The sequence below is a fragment of the Plasmodium gonderi genome, assembly GCF_002157705.1.
Source record: "Plasmodium gonderi DNA, contig: Chr01, whole genome shotgun sequence".
Classification (NCBI taxonomy): Eukaryota; Apicomplexa; class Aconoidasida; order Haemosporida; family Plasmodiidae; genus Plasmodium; species Plasmodium gonderi.
This window is the reverse complement of record NW_021628925.1, coordinates 23,436-39,100: the sequence shown is the minus strand read 5'-3', so window position 1 is coordinate 39,100 and position 15,665 is coordinate 23,436. Positions and strand designations below refer to the sequence as shown.

Below are 15,665 nucleotides of genomic sequence, written 5' to 3'. Positions count from 1 at the left end.
TAACATAAACACTGCGTCCACGAAAATGTAGAAAAACAAACTTTTAAATTATTTCAAGCTTATGAAGGTTTTGCATAAAAATAAGTTGTTATTTAAGTATGTGCAATAATTTAGAAAAAATCCCCACGTTTTACGTTTAAAATGTATATTTTTTCTGTGTTCATATATATTTTTAATTCTGTTGATAAATTTTGTTATTTATATTTAACTCTTTTAATTTATAATTTTTGTCAATGAAATTTTATATTAGCAATAAACTCTTTTAAATAAATTTGTTTGAATATATTATCATTTCATAAAAATACATAATAATCATGATCTATAATAATTTACAATAAATATACAAAAATTATCACTTTATGCATTTCTATCATGAACCAATATTTTTTGTCATAACATTTTCCATCATTTTATGTGTTTTTTAAGGCATGATATTATCACATGTATAGTAATGCATATAAAAAAGAGGAATTAAAATATTGTTTTCCTCGTAAGAATAATAATTAAAAAATTATTAAAAGATACATATTCTCTGCTCTGCATAAAACATGAAATCCAAATTAGAATAATGATATTTTAGAGAAAAGGTTTAATATTTTCATTAAAAAAAGGAAAAATATAGTACATTTTAGATATATAATATCTGTAAGTTCTATAAGTAATATATTAATAATCTTTTTCAATTGTACACTATTGTGAACGTGTATATGAGAATAAAATAAAAAATTCAAAAATCACAGTAAGTAGGTAATAACCATAAAGTTACAAAAAAAATCATGTTGTGGCATTTATTTTTTCTCCCCCAATATGAAGAAGTAATGAAGAACAATATACAAAGATGGAAATAAAAAGTAATATATATAGAATAAATAATTTGCATTTTTCATATAAAAAAAAAGATACCATGTTATAACTAGTATAAGGATTCATTAATAACATTACGATAATTTCAAAAATGATTTATACTTACAAAATTACGAATACATAAGTTTATCTAAAAAGAGAATATAGGTTATCATAATGAAAATATTCTATATTATTGGAATATTATTTTAAAAAAGCAGTAATAGTGCACAAATATATATATAAATTATAGAAAGATTTTGACCTGTAAATATTTTTTTAGTGTATTCAGTTATTTAAACTGTGTGAAGAATATTTAAATATAACAAAAATATATAAAATAAAAACGTCGATACATGTTACTGAAACTAGCTTATAAGAAAAAGGAAAAAAAGAAAAGAACGTTAGAATCAAGCTGCTTTAGCACTATTTTTACAATGATGTACTCATACATTTTTGCATCAAAAATTTTTTAAATGAAGTAAAAAGTAAAGCATCAAATAAATAAAGATATGCAATGATTTAGGCTTCAAAATATTGTAAGTAGTACATATAATTTACATTTTTTATCTCAATAGTTTGCATTTTCCACATAAGAAAAAATTTGCACAACACAATAACAGTTTTAGAGTACCATATATTAATTATTGACACAATTTTTTTATCAAATTCCATATAAACAAGTTTACGTAATATAATTCAAATCACATTTTTGTGAATGTACATTTTTTTAATTATGTATAATGAACGATTATTAGAAAGATGTTTTTTGAAAATCATTGAAAACACGATTATTAGTACTACACTTCACTATATTAACATGTTTTTTTGAATATTCCTTGAAATTTGTTTAAAGAAAAAAAAAAAAAAACACTTCAAAGAAAAACAATATAAGAAACATAATTATATGAAATTTATACAAAGTAAAGGTAGCATCAAAAGGGTCTTTATTTTGAAATTACAAATATTATTACCATTTTGAAGCATTTCATAATGTTTTACATTTTTCCATATTTACGATATTAAATTTCAAGAATATTAATTATGTATATATTTCATAATAATAATAATTTTACAATAATATAATTTAAATTATATATTAATTTAAATATCACATAAGTCAATAAAATGCTTTATGTAATTGGAGAATGGAGAGAATGCTACAGATCTATACATCAGTTTTTCTACTTATATTGCACAATGTATAAATAAATTTGTCATATTTGTATATTCAAAATAGTTAATATATTGTGTGAATACTATTATTAACATTAATTTTTAATGTAGTACAATTATGATTCTAAACATGTTAATTTTTCTTTTTTTTATTTCATAATATTTTTATTCATACTTTACATTTAGTTTTAATAAATCATTCTATGGTGTAATAAATATATTGAATGAATCAATGATTTTTTACTTTTTTTTATGCATTATAATAATTATTAACTTTATTTACACATCCTTTTGCTCGTTACTGTTTTAATGCTGATTTAAACAAAAACATTTAAAATACATATTATACAGCTATTTAATAGCATTATTTTGATACGCAGAAAAAAAAACAAGAAGTTTATAAAAATGTGTTTATAAGTAATTGTATATTCCAGTAATATGTATTTTTATATGTATGTAATTATTTTAAAAAAATATTTAAAAATAATTTTTTTTTTTCCTTATAAATTACATATATCCTTGATGCCTCATATTGCATGCAAATATAAATGATCTTTTTTATACTGAAAAATAAAGTGAAAATTATTCTTATGCATTTTTCTGAATGATAAATGTATTTAAAATTCACAATTGGGTTTTAGTATTGCAATAGTTGTTTCAAATTCTCCTAAAAATGTATATATATGAAAATATTACCTTATTCCATACACTAAGCTCATTAAACATAAGAAGGTTTTAATTATGTGGAAATACGTGTACCTACAATATATTTTTTGTTCAAAAAAAATAATTCTTAATTAATGTATGAAATTAATTTTACATAAATAAATATATTTTTTTTTTTTTGATAGCATGATTCATATAAATAATTATAAATACTTTATATAATTTAATAAAATTTATTAGGATGTATGAAGAAAAAATACACATGAATTTATTTTTCATAATAACATAAATGTCATGAATGAATATGATAACACATATATAAAAGAAATTCTTATCACTCCACTTTTATTGTAATACATTAAAAATTATAACAAGTACGAATCTGTTTGTAATGATAATCATTTTTATTTAATACGATGAAGGTACATTAAATAGTATATTTATATCCTAATAAAATTTTAATAATTTGCTCGATCTTATGGTCGAAAATCTTGAAAATTTTGTGATCTTTGTATGTTAAAAAAATCAGAATTTACATAAATAAGTATGAGAATATAAACGTAAATGTAGGAATCGGAATTATTTGGAAAATATCATTAACATTTGAAAAGGGGTAAGAATGCCGCTTTCCCTTAGGGATAAATTAGAGGATCTAAATAAGGAAAAAAATATGAGCTCGAAAAGTATTTGTTATATACTAAAATTATACGTAAATACGTAATGAATATATTAAAAATTTATATAATCATTTTGATACTGATATGAATAAGATTATTTCAGAATTAATATTAAATTTTATGTGAATGATGTCGACTTAATTTTCACTAAAATTATTAGATCAACTTATGAAATCACTGAAGTATCTTCTCTTCATGGTTGTAACCGGTGTGAACCTGCATTATCTGCAATGTCTATGAATAATTCTCGAGGTAAAATATTTTATCATGTAAGAATATATGAAAATTTGCATATTAATCTGTTAATTCATCTTGGATTATGTATATGAATTCCTATTTTTGGAAATTTATGAATGCTCAAAGTTTTGTATAAAATAATAAATTTTTTTCTTTTTATCTTTGGAATAATACACATAATCGTTTTTTTACAATTATGAATACATATATATTATTGTTAGTCTAAAATGCCCTTTCAAGCCACAATAATTTTTCTTTTGTAATAATAAGACGCTGCAATTTTTAACTTGGTTGCACAACAAATTCAAAAATAGCAATGAACCAAATAAACAGATAAAATAGCAAAATCTTATAGAATTATTAGGATTCAATTTACAGTTTGCAGAATGAAACTATAGTGAAAATCGTAGTTTTATATAGACATGATCCAAAGAAGCTACTATTATTAAAAGGAGAGAGTTATATTTTTAAGGAAAAAAAGTTAACCTTATTCTACCAATATTGTGCGTAATAGTGATGTTATTATTCTTAAAAAACACGCAACATAAAAAATAAAAAAAAATCACATAATTGAATATTCAGGAAATAAAACAATAAATTAACAAACATTAATACTATGTAATAAAGTGAGTTTAATGCGCTGAATAGGTATCAATTTAAATTTTTTCTAAAACTTACCAATGATATATAAAATGAGAAAAATAATGACATATATACAATATATAAATATATCCAATATATTTATGTAGAATAAGAATAACAGGATTATGAAATATATTATAATACACTATGAACTAAATGAATCAGGACATGACATAATTATAGTATAATATTAACATATAGCATGGATTTTTCTACGTTTTTAATGTTGATAAATATAAAGATGCAGAATTATATCATGTGGCTGTCAAATGAAACAATTAAGGGAATATATTAATATTCGTGAAACATATGAGGAAAGAACAACCCCATATTTTAATAAAATAGAGAATCGTTTAGAAATAGTTCAAAGAAAATTTCAAAAATTATATAAAAATACGATTGAATTAATGTTTTTCCTTTAGGCTAAAAGTATTATATTAATAAAACACTTAAGAGTAAAATGTTGAAAATATAAAACTTAAAAATATAAATTGTATTATTTAAGGGCTATATATTTCATATTGGTGATTTATTTATGATTAGTAATTATATCCTTTTGGGTATATAAATTCATAAAAATAGAATAAATACAGACGCATAAAATAAATAAATATAAGATATGAATTAATTAATGGTCAAAAAAGTAATTTCAAATGAATAAAATAATGTGTATTAATATTAAATGATCAATATGTATATTTAAAAGGAAATTATATAGAAAATATTCTCTTCTTCACAATATGATAGAGAGTTTGAATAACATTTATTAATAATATTGTTAAAAAAAAATGAAAAATATAATTAGAAGTGAATGCCTTTTGTGTAAAAATAAATGATACTTTTGATACATAATGTTGTGGAGAATATTTTACTCATTAGTAGCTGTGAAGCGTCTCATTATTATTAAATATATTATATAAAAGAAGAATTTTGATAATAATAAATAATTTTTTCTTTGAGTGTAATAATTTCTTATTAATAATTTTATGGCTAATCACAATAGTAAAATGGAAGGAATTACAAGAAAATTATCAAAAGCTACTTTATATGGTGGATATATTTGTTTGTTATCTGTAATTCTTTTAGGTTAATATTGTAATACTTATATAATATAACTATTTTTTTAATAAAATGTGATTTACGTAAAAATTTATAAGTTTAACAATTATATAGTTTAAGGAACATATTTTTAATTAAATAAAAAAAAGGATTGTAATATATTTAGCAATTAAAAATATATTATCAATTTTTTATAGTTATTTTGTTTTTATAAATGCATAGGTGTATTTTATTTAATATTTATATTATAAATTATTTTTCTTTATATGTAAGTACATTGTATATTTGATAATTTATCGTTTTCATTATTATATGATTAAATGCATAAATTGTTTAAAATATATCTGATTATATCAATCGGAAATATATTTAAGAAAAAATACTATATGATATTTGCGTGAAGGGAAAACAGAAATTATACTGTTGTGCAATTAATAAATGTAGGTAGTATTATGAGACAAGGTAAAAGTAGCTAAGAAGGATATGGATTAATAGACACTTTATATGAACATCAAATATATATACATTGTCATGTTCCTCACCTGCTGTAATTAATTTTAAGGAAATTATATTTTATGTATATATTTTCCTTTTTACACTAAGCAGATAGTTAACGGAAACATTATTTATATACCTTGCTGTGGTTGTCGCAATAAGAAATATTATACAATTTTAAGGACAATTTTTTTCAATTGTAAAAATACAGTATTTGGTATCAGAAGCATACTTATTATTCATGTACTTTTATGATTATATCATTATTTAAACAATAGATATTATAAGAATACGTAGAATTTAATAAACATCACAGTTTATATTTATTTATATTACCAATATTAGATATTTTGTCTAGCTAATAAAATAATAATGTATTTAATTAAGTGAAGTTATGACATAATTGTAAATATTATGTTAACAGTTCAAAAATTAAGTATATTTGCTTTATTTATTAAGAATATTACTAAAAATTACACAAAAGTATGCCTGAATAAATGTTTATATTTTTTCCAAGAATTATTTATTTACATTTTAAAATGAATTAAGAGTTATCATTAACATATAAAAAAAAAGATTATTCCTCTTTTTTCATACATTTGTGTACATAACTATTAATATTATTGGATTATTTATCAAAATGGATGATGTCACTCTGGATGATGATCTTAAAAAATTAGCAGAGCAAGTAATGATTGATTTTTTGTTGTGATAATTTTCTGTGTATTTCCATTTCAACAGTTATATACTCTTTTAATTTTTTTTTTTAGTGAAATATAAATTTTTAAATACTTATATATTTTCTGTTTTCTTTTATTTTAGAATGGATTTATTGATGATATTATTATAAATAAATTCTATAAAGAGTTTAACAAAAGCTATAACAACTGTAGTAGATCTAACATATGTGACATTATAATAAAAAGTAACATAAAAAATGTTAATTCCGAAAGTCGTAAATTATGTTACAACACTGATTTGATATTGAAAAACCAGGATACAATTTTTAAATCTATTGGTAGCATTGAAAACAAGGATAACTTTTGCGATCATTTGAATTATTGGTTGTATAACAAATTAAATGATAACCCTTTTCGTTCTAGAATTATAAGAAACGTTTATTTTGCTTGGGATAAGATAAATGAATTGGGATATAATGGAACTCATAAATGCAGGCATTATAATCTTAATGTAAGTGAAGAAGATTTCAAAAATAAGAAAAAACTATATGAATTTTTACAGTGCTTTGACACGATAAAGAATAATTTTGAAACAGTTGAAAAATCGAGGAAAAATGAATATTGCAAGTATCTGCAATCTATTTTTTCCTTATACTACACTAAGAAACATGAAATATCATGCAATAAATCTTTAGTATATAAAGAAGATATAAAACGTTTTGAAAGCAAAATTAATAGTGATCATTTGAATTTATTAGTGGAAAAATGTCCAGATAGTAACATAGAATTTTTATACAGGGTTAATAGTGGTAATGAAGTATCACATAGGACAGAATATAATAAAACTGGACTTTACAACAAAAACTCATTTTTTACCAAAGAAATGGTGAAAATACATGAAATGCTTTGAAAATTTCATGATTATTTATATTAACATATATTAATTAATACTTTTTTTAAAGCCTAATATTTTTGTTATGCCATAATTTATCATTCAAATATACCTGTATTTTTGTAAAAGTCATCAGATAAATCGTGAAAAATAAATTATTGTTTAAAATTCAGGGAGATGCCTTAAGTATGTTAACTTCACATAAAGTATACACTGATTTAAACAATAAAGATGATATGGATAAATACTGTAGTTATTGTATTAGTGTATTACCTTTAGAAAAAGATTATCCTGGGGTCACAGAATTTTGTAAATTATTATCAAAAAATTTATCTAATATAAAGGATAAAAAGGATCGGGATGAGCGTTGTTCATACTTGATCTATTGGACATATAATAATGTTGAGAATATAATTGGTTCTTCTTCGATCCCTAACAATTTAAATCCAGTTATAAATGAACTTTTTAAATTGATTATAATGATTAATGGGAAAATATTATATGAAAAACCTTGCTTGTACTATCTTGATGATAGTGTGGATGTTTGGGAAGAAGAAAAATACTTGCATGATTATTTTCATTATTTTGATGATATTCAAAAGAAAGGTGATACTTCTCAGGATTATAAACAGAGATATTGTGAATATATTATTCATATGAATAAATTATATGAATCACATATAAACGACTGTTGCAGCTATTTTTCTAGCGGTTTTTATTTTAGTAATTGTAGAAAATATTTCAATTGTGATAAAAAGTACAATCCTTACATTCTATACTCAAATTTAAATTGTGCTCACGTATTACCCGAAGAGAATGTTTTCAAAAAAATTGAACCAACAAATATGGACCATTATGTTAAATACGTTACAGAAATGTCAAAAGAGCGAGCGGAAATGATAAAAGACGTGGGGGATAGTTATATCACTGATATTTTTGAAAAAACAGATAATACAATATTGGACGTACTGTTTTATATCATGTCATTATCCTTTATAACAATATTGGGAATATTTATCATTTCTTTTGTTTTTTATAAGGTAAATATAAGTACTATATTAAAATTAGAAACATTTATAATAACTGGCATGCTTGTTGTAACTTTGAAATAGTTTATATTTAATGTGTTTTAAACTTTTATTTCTATTTTAGTTTACTGCAATTAAATCCTCGTTCAAGAGGAGAATAAAAAAAAAAGGGAATAGCTTAATTCTTCAAAAAAAAAGAAAGCATATATTATCAGAGAATAATGATGAAATTAAGAATATAAATGTAGGAAATCAGAGTGTTAAGCTAGCTTATCATACATTGAGATAATATTCATTTTAAGAACACTTCCAATGTATATATATTTAAAGAAATTATAATATGTAATGCACATGTAGGTTATTTTATAGTGCTTAGAGTGAGATAACAATTAAAAAAAAAGAATATAGAATTATTTAAATGAGGCTTAAAAAAAATTAAAGATGCTTCACACACATATATATGGTGGGAATTTATTAAATTAGGATAAATATAACGTTAAAAAAAACGAAAAGAAAGAAAAAGTTGAAAAAAATAAATTAGTGAAAACTAAGTATTATATAACACTGACAAATGCATATAAAAACAAACATATCATCTTTAGGAAAAATAATATTTTAGATATATATAAAAAAAAAAAAAAGAAAAGAAAAGAAAAAGTGGAACATTTAATAAATAATAGAAAAAAAAATTGTGCATATTATTAATACACAATACGATTATTATTGTTAAACATATTTTAGAACATGTATAGCCATTTTAATGATACCTTATTTAGTGTAAGCTAATATAATTTATGAATGAATAAAAAAATTAACATATTTCGTGATAACTAATTTATGAAAAATATACGTTATGGAAAATAAATTTATTATCATTTTGAAGAAATACATGTAATTTTGAGAGTAAATTTTTATATATTTATTGTCGCTATGTATACGCTATCAAATTTAAAATTAGTTAATTTATGCTTTTATCTTATTTATTTATTTTATACTCCTAAATATTTATGAATTTGTATTATTACATATTATATTCTTAGACGTTTCTTATTTAATTATTTGTTGTAATTACAATTTCTCTTACTTGTATGTAACAACATTAAAATCAATTTAATTAACTCGCCATCATTTCACAATAAAATTAATTTTGACGAGTCTCAATATTATATAATATTAAATTCATAATATGCTACTTAGAACATTCATTATTCAAAAATAGTTATGTTAATAGCATTAAATTTTTTTTATGCATTTGATGAGGTCTTTTTTCTCACAGACATGAAATTGCAGAATAAAAAATAGTTCTTTAATGATTAATATGTTACTATTAATTATTCTATTTATAAGCACTAATATTTCTTGGTTCTCGTTTGCTATCTGAATATACAATATGTTAAGGAAAATAAATAAAACTATGTGTACATTTGTAAGTAGCATTATATTAAATAGAAAAAGCACTCCATTTTACATTACATATATGTGCACATTCTTTTTCTATCTTTTAAAATATAAAAAGAGATTATTTAGTGTTAGAAGAAAATAAAAATTTTTAATTTTATTTTCTCCTATGTGTTTGTTAGAAAAAACCAATAAAAAAAAAAAAAACTACGTGGTTATTAGAAGAGTATAACAAATTATGTGGTGTAATTTATGGTATGAATTAATGTAGCTATACACTAAAAGGAAATATATATTATTATTATATTTCAATAAAAATATTTATGGAGACAGGAAATGTAATTATATATATATACTCTTATAAGCTAGAGTTTATGTATATTTAACAAAAATATCCTTTCCTTATATTTGAAGTATAACTCTATTCATGAACTATACATGCAATCACAAAAGCTGTAAAATATTCTTTCATTCCGTGTTAAAATTTACTTAATATATATTATAGCAATTACTTTTTTGTAATAACAAATTTTTAATTTATAATAATATCTTTTAGTATTAATACTACTTGTCAATAAAAACGTATAAAAAAATATGATTTATGTATTTGGAATTAAATATTAGTTCAGATATAGGTTGCATAATATGTCAGGAATAACTATTATGATATCTTTAATATACAGAGTTTATAAAGTATTATATTATAAAGTAACATTTAATTAACATGGCTAAAGATTCGGTAGATTACATGAAATTGGTTACTGAGGTATCTTTTAATATTTATATAGAAGACATTTAATAAACTCTGTGTGCCTTATATTTGTTCATTTATTATATAATATACATATTATGCAATAATGATTAATGTGCTTATATTCTTTTAAATTATATTTGTAGCACTCTTATTTAAAAAACTCAATATTAGATAAACTTTATAATACTTTGAATAATGAGTACACAAATGGTGATGATTTTTATTGTGACATTGATATTTTATATAAAGACATAGATGCTTCAGCAATAAATATTCTTAACAAACTTATTGGGAATATAAAAACATTATTAAATACTGGGGGCAATTATTTTATTGATAAAGATAATGCTTATAATGTTAATAAAGGATGTATATATTTAAAATATTGGTTTTATGATCAAATACTAAAGGAAGATATTAATGAAAGGGACATAAAAAGCATTATCAATCTATGGGAGGAGTTAAAATATGTGATCTTTAATGATAGAAATATTCCTTGTGAGTTTTATAATATGAAGTTAAACCAAATAAAAGAGATGAAACATTTATATGATTATTTTGTATTTTATGATCCATATAAAAATTTTAGTATTATAAATAATAAAATATACAACAGTTCATATTGTAATTACCTAAAAAAGTGTATTGTTATGTATAACAAGATGGTTAGGGATTGTTCTAATACTGCTGATTCAGAAGTATGTAAGGAATTTAAAAAATATTTAAAAAAAGCAATTAATGTAAATTATTTGTTACCATTTAATGGAAGATGTAAAAATGAGAAAATACAAAGGCAAGCCAATAACTTTATAGAAAATTTAATTACAACATATCCTTTTCTTAAAAAGCTATTAGAGGGGGTAAACTTTTCTTTTTTTAAAGAAAATTATTTTATGCTTATTATTTATATGATATATTTTTTTTGAATTTCGCCAAAGACACATTATATATATAGTTAATGAATTATTTTTTTGAACGAGTACATTTTGTCCCTATTTTCTAGGAAAATATTTCGAATAATACACCTATAATCAAATTTTACAGCATGTTAAATAATGAATATGATTATTATGAGAATACTTTTATTTGTGACTTTTTATTAAAAAAATACCCTCATATTAAGGTATACATTTATAAATATTGTAATAAGCTTAAATCAATATTAGATAATTGGGATAATATATTAAATATTTATGCAAAAACTGAAAAAAAAAATAAATACTGTGAACATTTGAACTATTGGATACATGATAATATAAAAGGGAGTTCTTATAGAAGCCAAATTATTAAATTGTTACACGTTGCTTGGAATTGGATTAATTATCAAAATAAGAATCCAAATAATAAATGTTGGCCTAAGAATTTTAATATTAGTGAAAAAAGTTTTAAAAAAAAAAAGCAGTTATATCTTTTTGTCGAATTCTATGATCATATAAAAAGAGGAATAGAATCTATAGAAAATTTCAACATAACAAAATATTGTGATTACATAAAAAATCACATTTACTTGTACTATGCAATGTTATATGAACAAGACATGTGTTCAAAATCTTATATGTATGTTGAAGAATTATCAGATTTTAAATTAAAGTTGAATAATGATCTAGATTTTTTAAAAGGAAAATGTCCTCTAATTAATTTTGATTTAATTTTCAATAAGGAACATAAAAGAAAGGCATCAACTTCATTTCAAGAGGGGGGAATGCTAACGCAAGGTAGTAATACACTTGATAACAAAGACACAGATAATAATGTAATATATTATTTAAAAACTTATATGTGTATTATTACTATGTATTAAAATTATTTTCATTATCATTTAAAAATATGTTATAATAATAAATATAAAAAAAAATTATATTTAGCTCAGTGAGTAATTGTTGTATATAATTTTTTTTTTTTTTTTTTTTAATTTTTAGGCATTAAATTCAGAACAATTTCCTTCATATATGAAATACAAAAAATTGAATGATTCTAATGATATTGAAAGGTACTGTAATGAATGTGTTGATATCTTTAATTTTGAAATGGACTATCCTGGAATTAGTGAGCTTTGCTATAAATTTGTAAGAAATTTAAGAGAATTATCTAATAATGGGAAATCCGAATTCTTTGAAGGCTGTAGTTACATTACTCATTGGATATATGATGAGATATGGAAAACATTTGGCGCCAAATGGAATAGTTTAAGCGACATACCATTCTTTCACAAATTTAGTGATATAGGTAACATTATTAATAGAGAATTAAAGAAGTATTGTAACTATAATCATGATAGTAATATCAGTTTTACTGAATTGAAGGAAAGAAAGGAACTACATGATTATTTTGTTAATCACAAGACTCTGTTGGATATCGTTAACAGTTCTATCCCAGAAACAAAAGACAAATGGTGTAAAGAAATTATTCGTATTAGTAAGAATTATAAAAACCATATAAATGAATGCTGCGAATATCTTGGAAAAAAAAACAGTTACCTAAATAATTGTAGCAATTATTTTAAATGCGATAAAGATTACAGTCCCTACAAATTGTTATTGAAACTATGTTGCAACGAAAATGAAAGCAGTATAAGTAGAGAAAATAGATTTGATGAACAACGGGATGAAGATATTCACAAATCAAAAACAGATAGATCAAATAATTCATACGAAGAATTAAAGAATGTTGAATTTTTTCACCTTCCTGCTATTGAAAGCACAAAGCATATATTAATATTTGATTTGTTCAATATTTTCGTTTTAAGCACTCTCTCATTACTTGGAATTTTTTTAATTTTTTTCGTTTTTTATAAAGTACATATTACATAATTACGTATAAAAATTTAATGATAATACAATGAATTTAATAGTTACATCAATATTTTATTGTTTAACAAATATCTGATGAGGTTTACAATATTTTTTTATTTATTAGTTTACTCCGCTTGGATCATTCTTACATAGAAGGGAACTGAAAAAAAATAAAAATTATAATCTTGAACAACAACGTAGAAATAATTTATCAAAAAATAATTACAATAGTGCAAATAGAAGTAGAAAAAATAAGAGTGTAAATGTAGCTTATCATTCTTAATGATTTTCCTATATGCATTTTCATTTAGAAGAGGAAAAAATATGGAAAAAGCTAGACAGTTCATAAATTGGGTTGCAAATGAGATTTCATTAAAAAAGAATTGAAGCTAAAAAAAGTAAAAACAAAATAAAAGTATAAATTGAGATATTTGAATGACAAAAATGTATGTTATATACGCTGAATAATTGTAAAATTATATAATCATTTACAGTATTAAATTTCATGTATAAGGAAATATTTTTAAAATTTTGAAAATACCATCAATATATAATATTATTTAATTGAGATACGCTTATATCAAGAATGTTAAATTTGATAAAAAAAATTTTGGATTTATGCATTTAATAAATCACTCTATTTTGACATATATATTTTATTGTGAATAAAAAAATTATAAGAATTGATCATGTAAAACTCCAAAATACATATGAATAAAGAATGTATAAAATTATTTCGAAATGGCAAATTACCTATCATATATTTTAATGGAATGAAATAGAAAATATTATAAGTTCTGAGCCAATTAAAACCAGGAAGGAATAAGTATAAATTCTCTATAGTGGAATATATTCTTACTAACATTGTATGGAATTAAAAATTTTAAATATAGTCTAGTTATTAAGTGATATATTTATGCATATCGGAAAATAAATCCACGTTAATGCTATATCTTAAGATTAATAGTTACAAATAATGCAAGTCATTTAACTTATAAACATTCATAATCGTGTACCCAATTGAGCACATGTAATTATGTCAATATAAAAGAAAATATCAAATTATAGTTACGATTTGAGTTATTATATATATATGTATTTTTACTTATTACCAAAGTACACAATATAATGTAGACTGTAAAATATTTAGTATACTATAAATATGAGACATTCTTTCAATCATATTTATACATTATATGAAGTATTTGTAGTAGTTTAGTTAATATAATAATAAATTATTCCCTTTTTACATTATTAATGAGAATGGTAGAAGATCACCTCGGTAAATGTCCAAAAGAATTTTTAGTGCTAATATGTATTTTTTTATTTTATTATCACTTCAATACTTGTTTTATTGTAAAATGTCGACCATTTTATTAACTATGTTTTTAATTTTCACTTGAATAATTAATTTAGTTATTGATGATAATTTAAATCTGGTTTTCTTTAGTCATAATGACAACAATATAAAATGGTTCTTTTAACCTGAATATAGTATTATTTTCACAATACCTATATCATTTAAATACATTATGTTTAACATAAAATATGAATACATTTTTCAAAGGAATAATATATTATACATTAATGCATTAATTTCACTTTAATATTTCACAAAATACGAAAATGAATTTAATCATTTCCATATTTTTTTTTATATTAATATGATAAATATTTTATTAACAATTTGGAATATATAATGAGTATTTTCCGCTTTCTTGTCTGCTTCTTTGCATGACATTATGCCAAACTTTATACATAGAATATTATGTAAACTTATTTAAATATTCTATAATAAACCATGTTAGTTTTGATAAAATTTGTGGTTAATAATATAGGATCATAGAAAAAATAATGTTATTCAAGCGTTAACGAAATATTAATTTTAAAATGGAAAAATAGAAAAAAAAAAACTGGGCAATTTTTTAAGCCTAACAACTAAATAACACCGTGGAAATATGGGTGCTAGACTGAAAGAAAAAGTTATTATAAATTGTATAAAAGAAAGAATATTTTTATTTTTTCTTTGACACTGTATAGATATTATTGAGTAAATTATTTTATGACAGTATAAAATTTGACCACATTTTCATTATTCTCATTTATATTTTATTCCTCTAATTTTATAAGTGAATCATTTAGGATTAATATTAAGTTTACGTTCAATTATTTACAGAACAAAATATATATTCCACATAAAGTGTAAAATTATATAACAGTATAATTAGCAATGTTTTACACGACATATATTAAGTATATATTGAAGGTGTATAATTATATTTAAATGTAATCTGACATAGTAAATAATATGCGTTCAAAATAAATA

At 21.4% G+C, this 15,665-nt stretch overlaps 2 protein-coding genes across 2 annotated transcripts; both read left to right on the top strand.

Moving 5' to 3' along the window:
• Positions 1-6,435: 6,435 nt before the first annotated feature.
• PGO_010040 (variable surface protein) lies at positions 6,436-8,684 on the top strand (the record flags this gene model as incomplete). Its single annotated transcript, XM_028685650.1, has 4 exons — positions 6,436-6,483; positions 6,618-7,361; positions 7,541-8,407; positions 8,520-8,684. 4 exons carry the CDS (start codon positions 6,436-6,438, stop codon positions 8,682-8,684), a joined length of 1,824 nt encoding a protein of 607 aa, XP_028541451.1.
• Positions 8,685-10,438: 1,754 nt separating this feature from the next.
• Positions 10,439-13,622, top strand: PGO_010030 (variable surface protein; the record flags this gene model as incomplete). Its single annotated transcript, XM_028685649.1, has 5 exons — positions 10,439-10,501; positions 10,691-11,407; positions 11,551-12,300; positions 12,467-13,342; positions 13,464-13,622. The coding sequence occupies 5 exons, from the start codon at positions 10,439-10,441 to the stop codon at positions 13,620-13,622; spliced, it is 2,565 nt and encodes an 854-aa protein (XP_028541450.1).
• Positions 13,623-15,665: the final 2,043 nt, after the last annotated feature.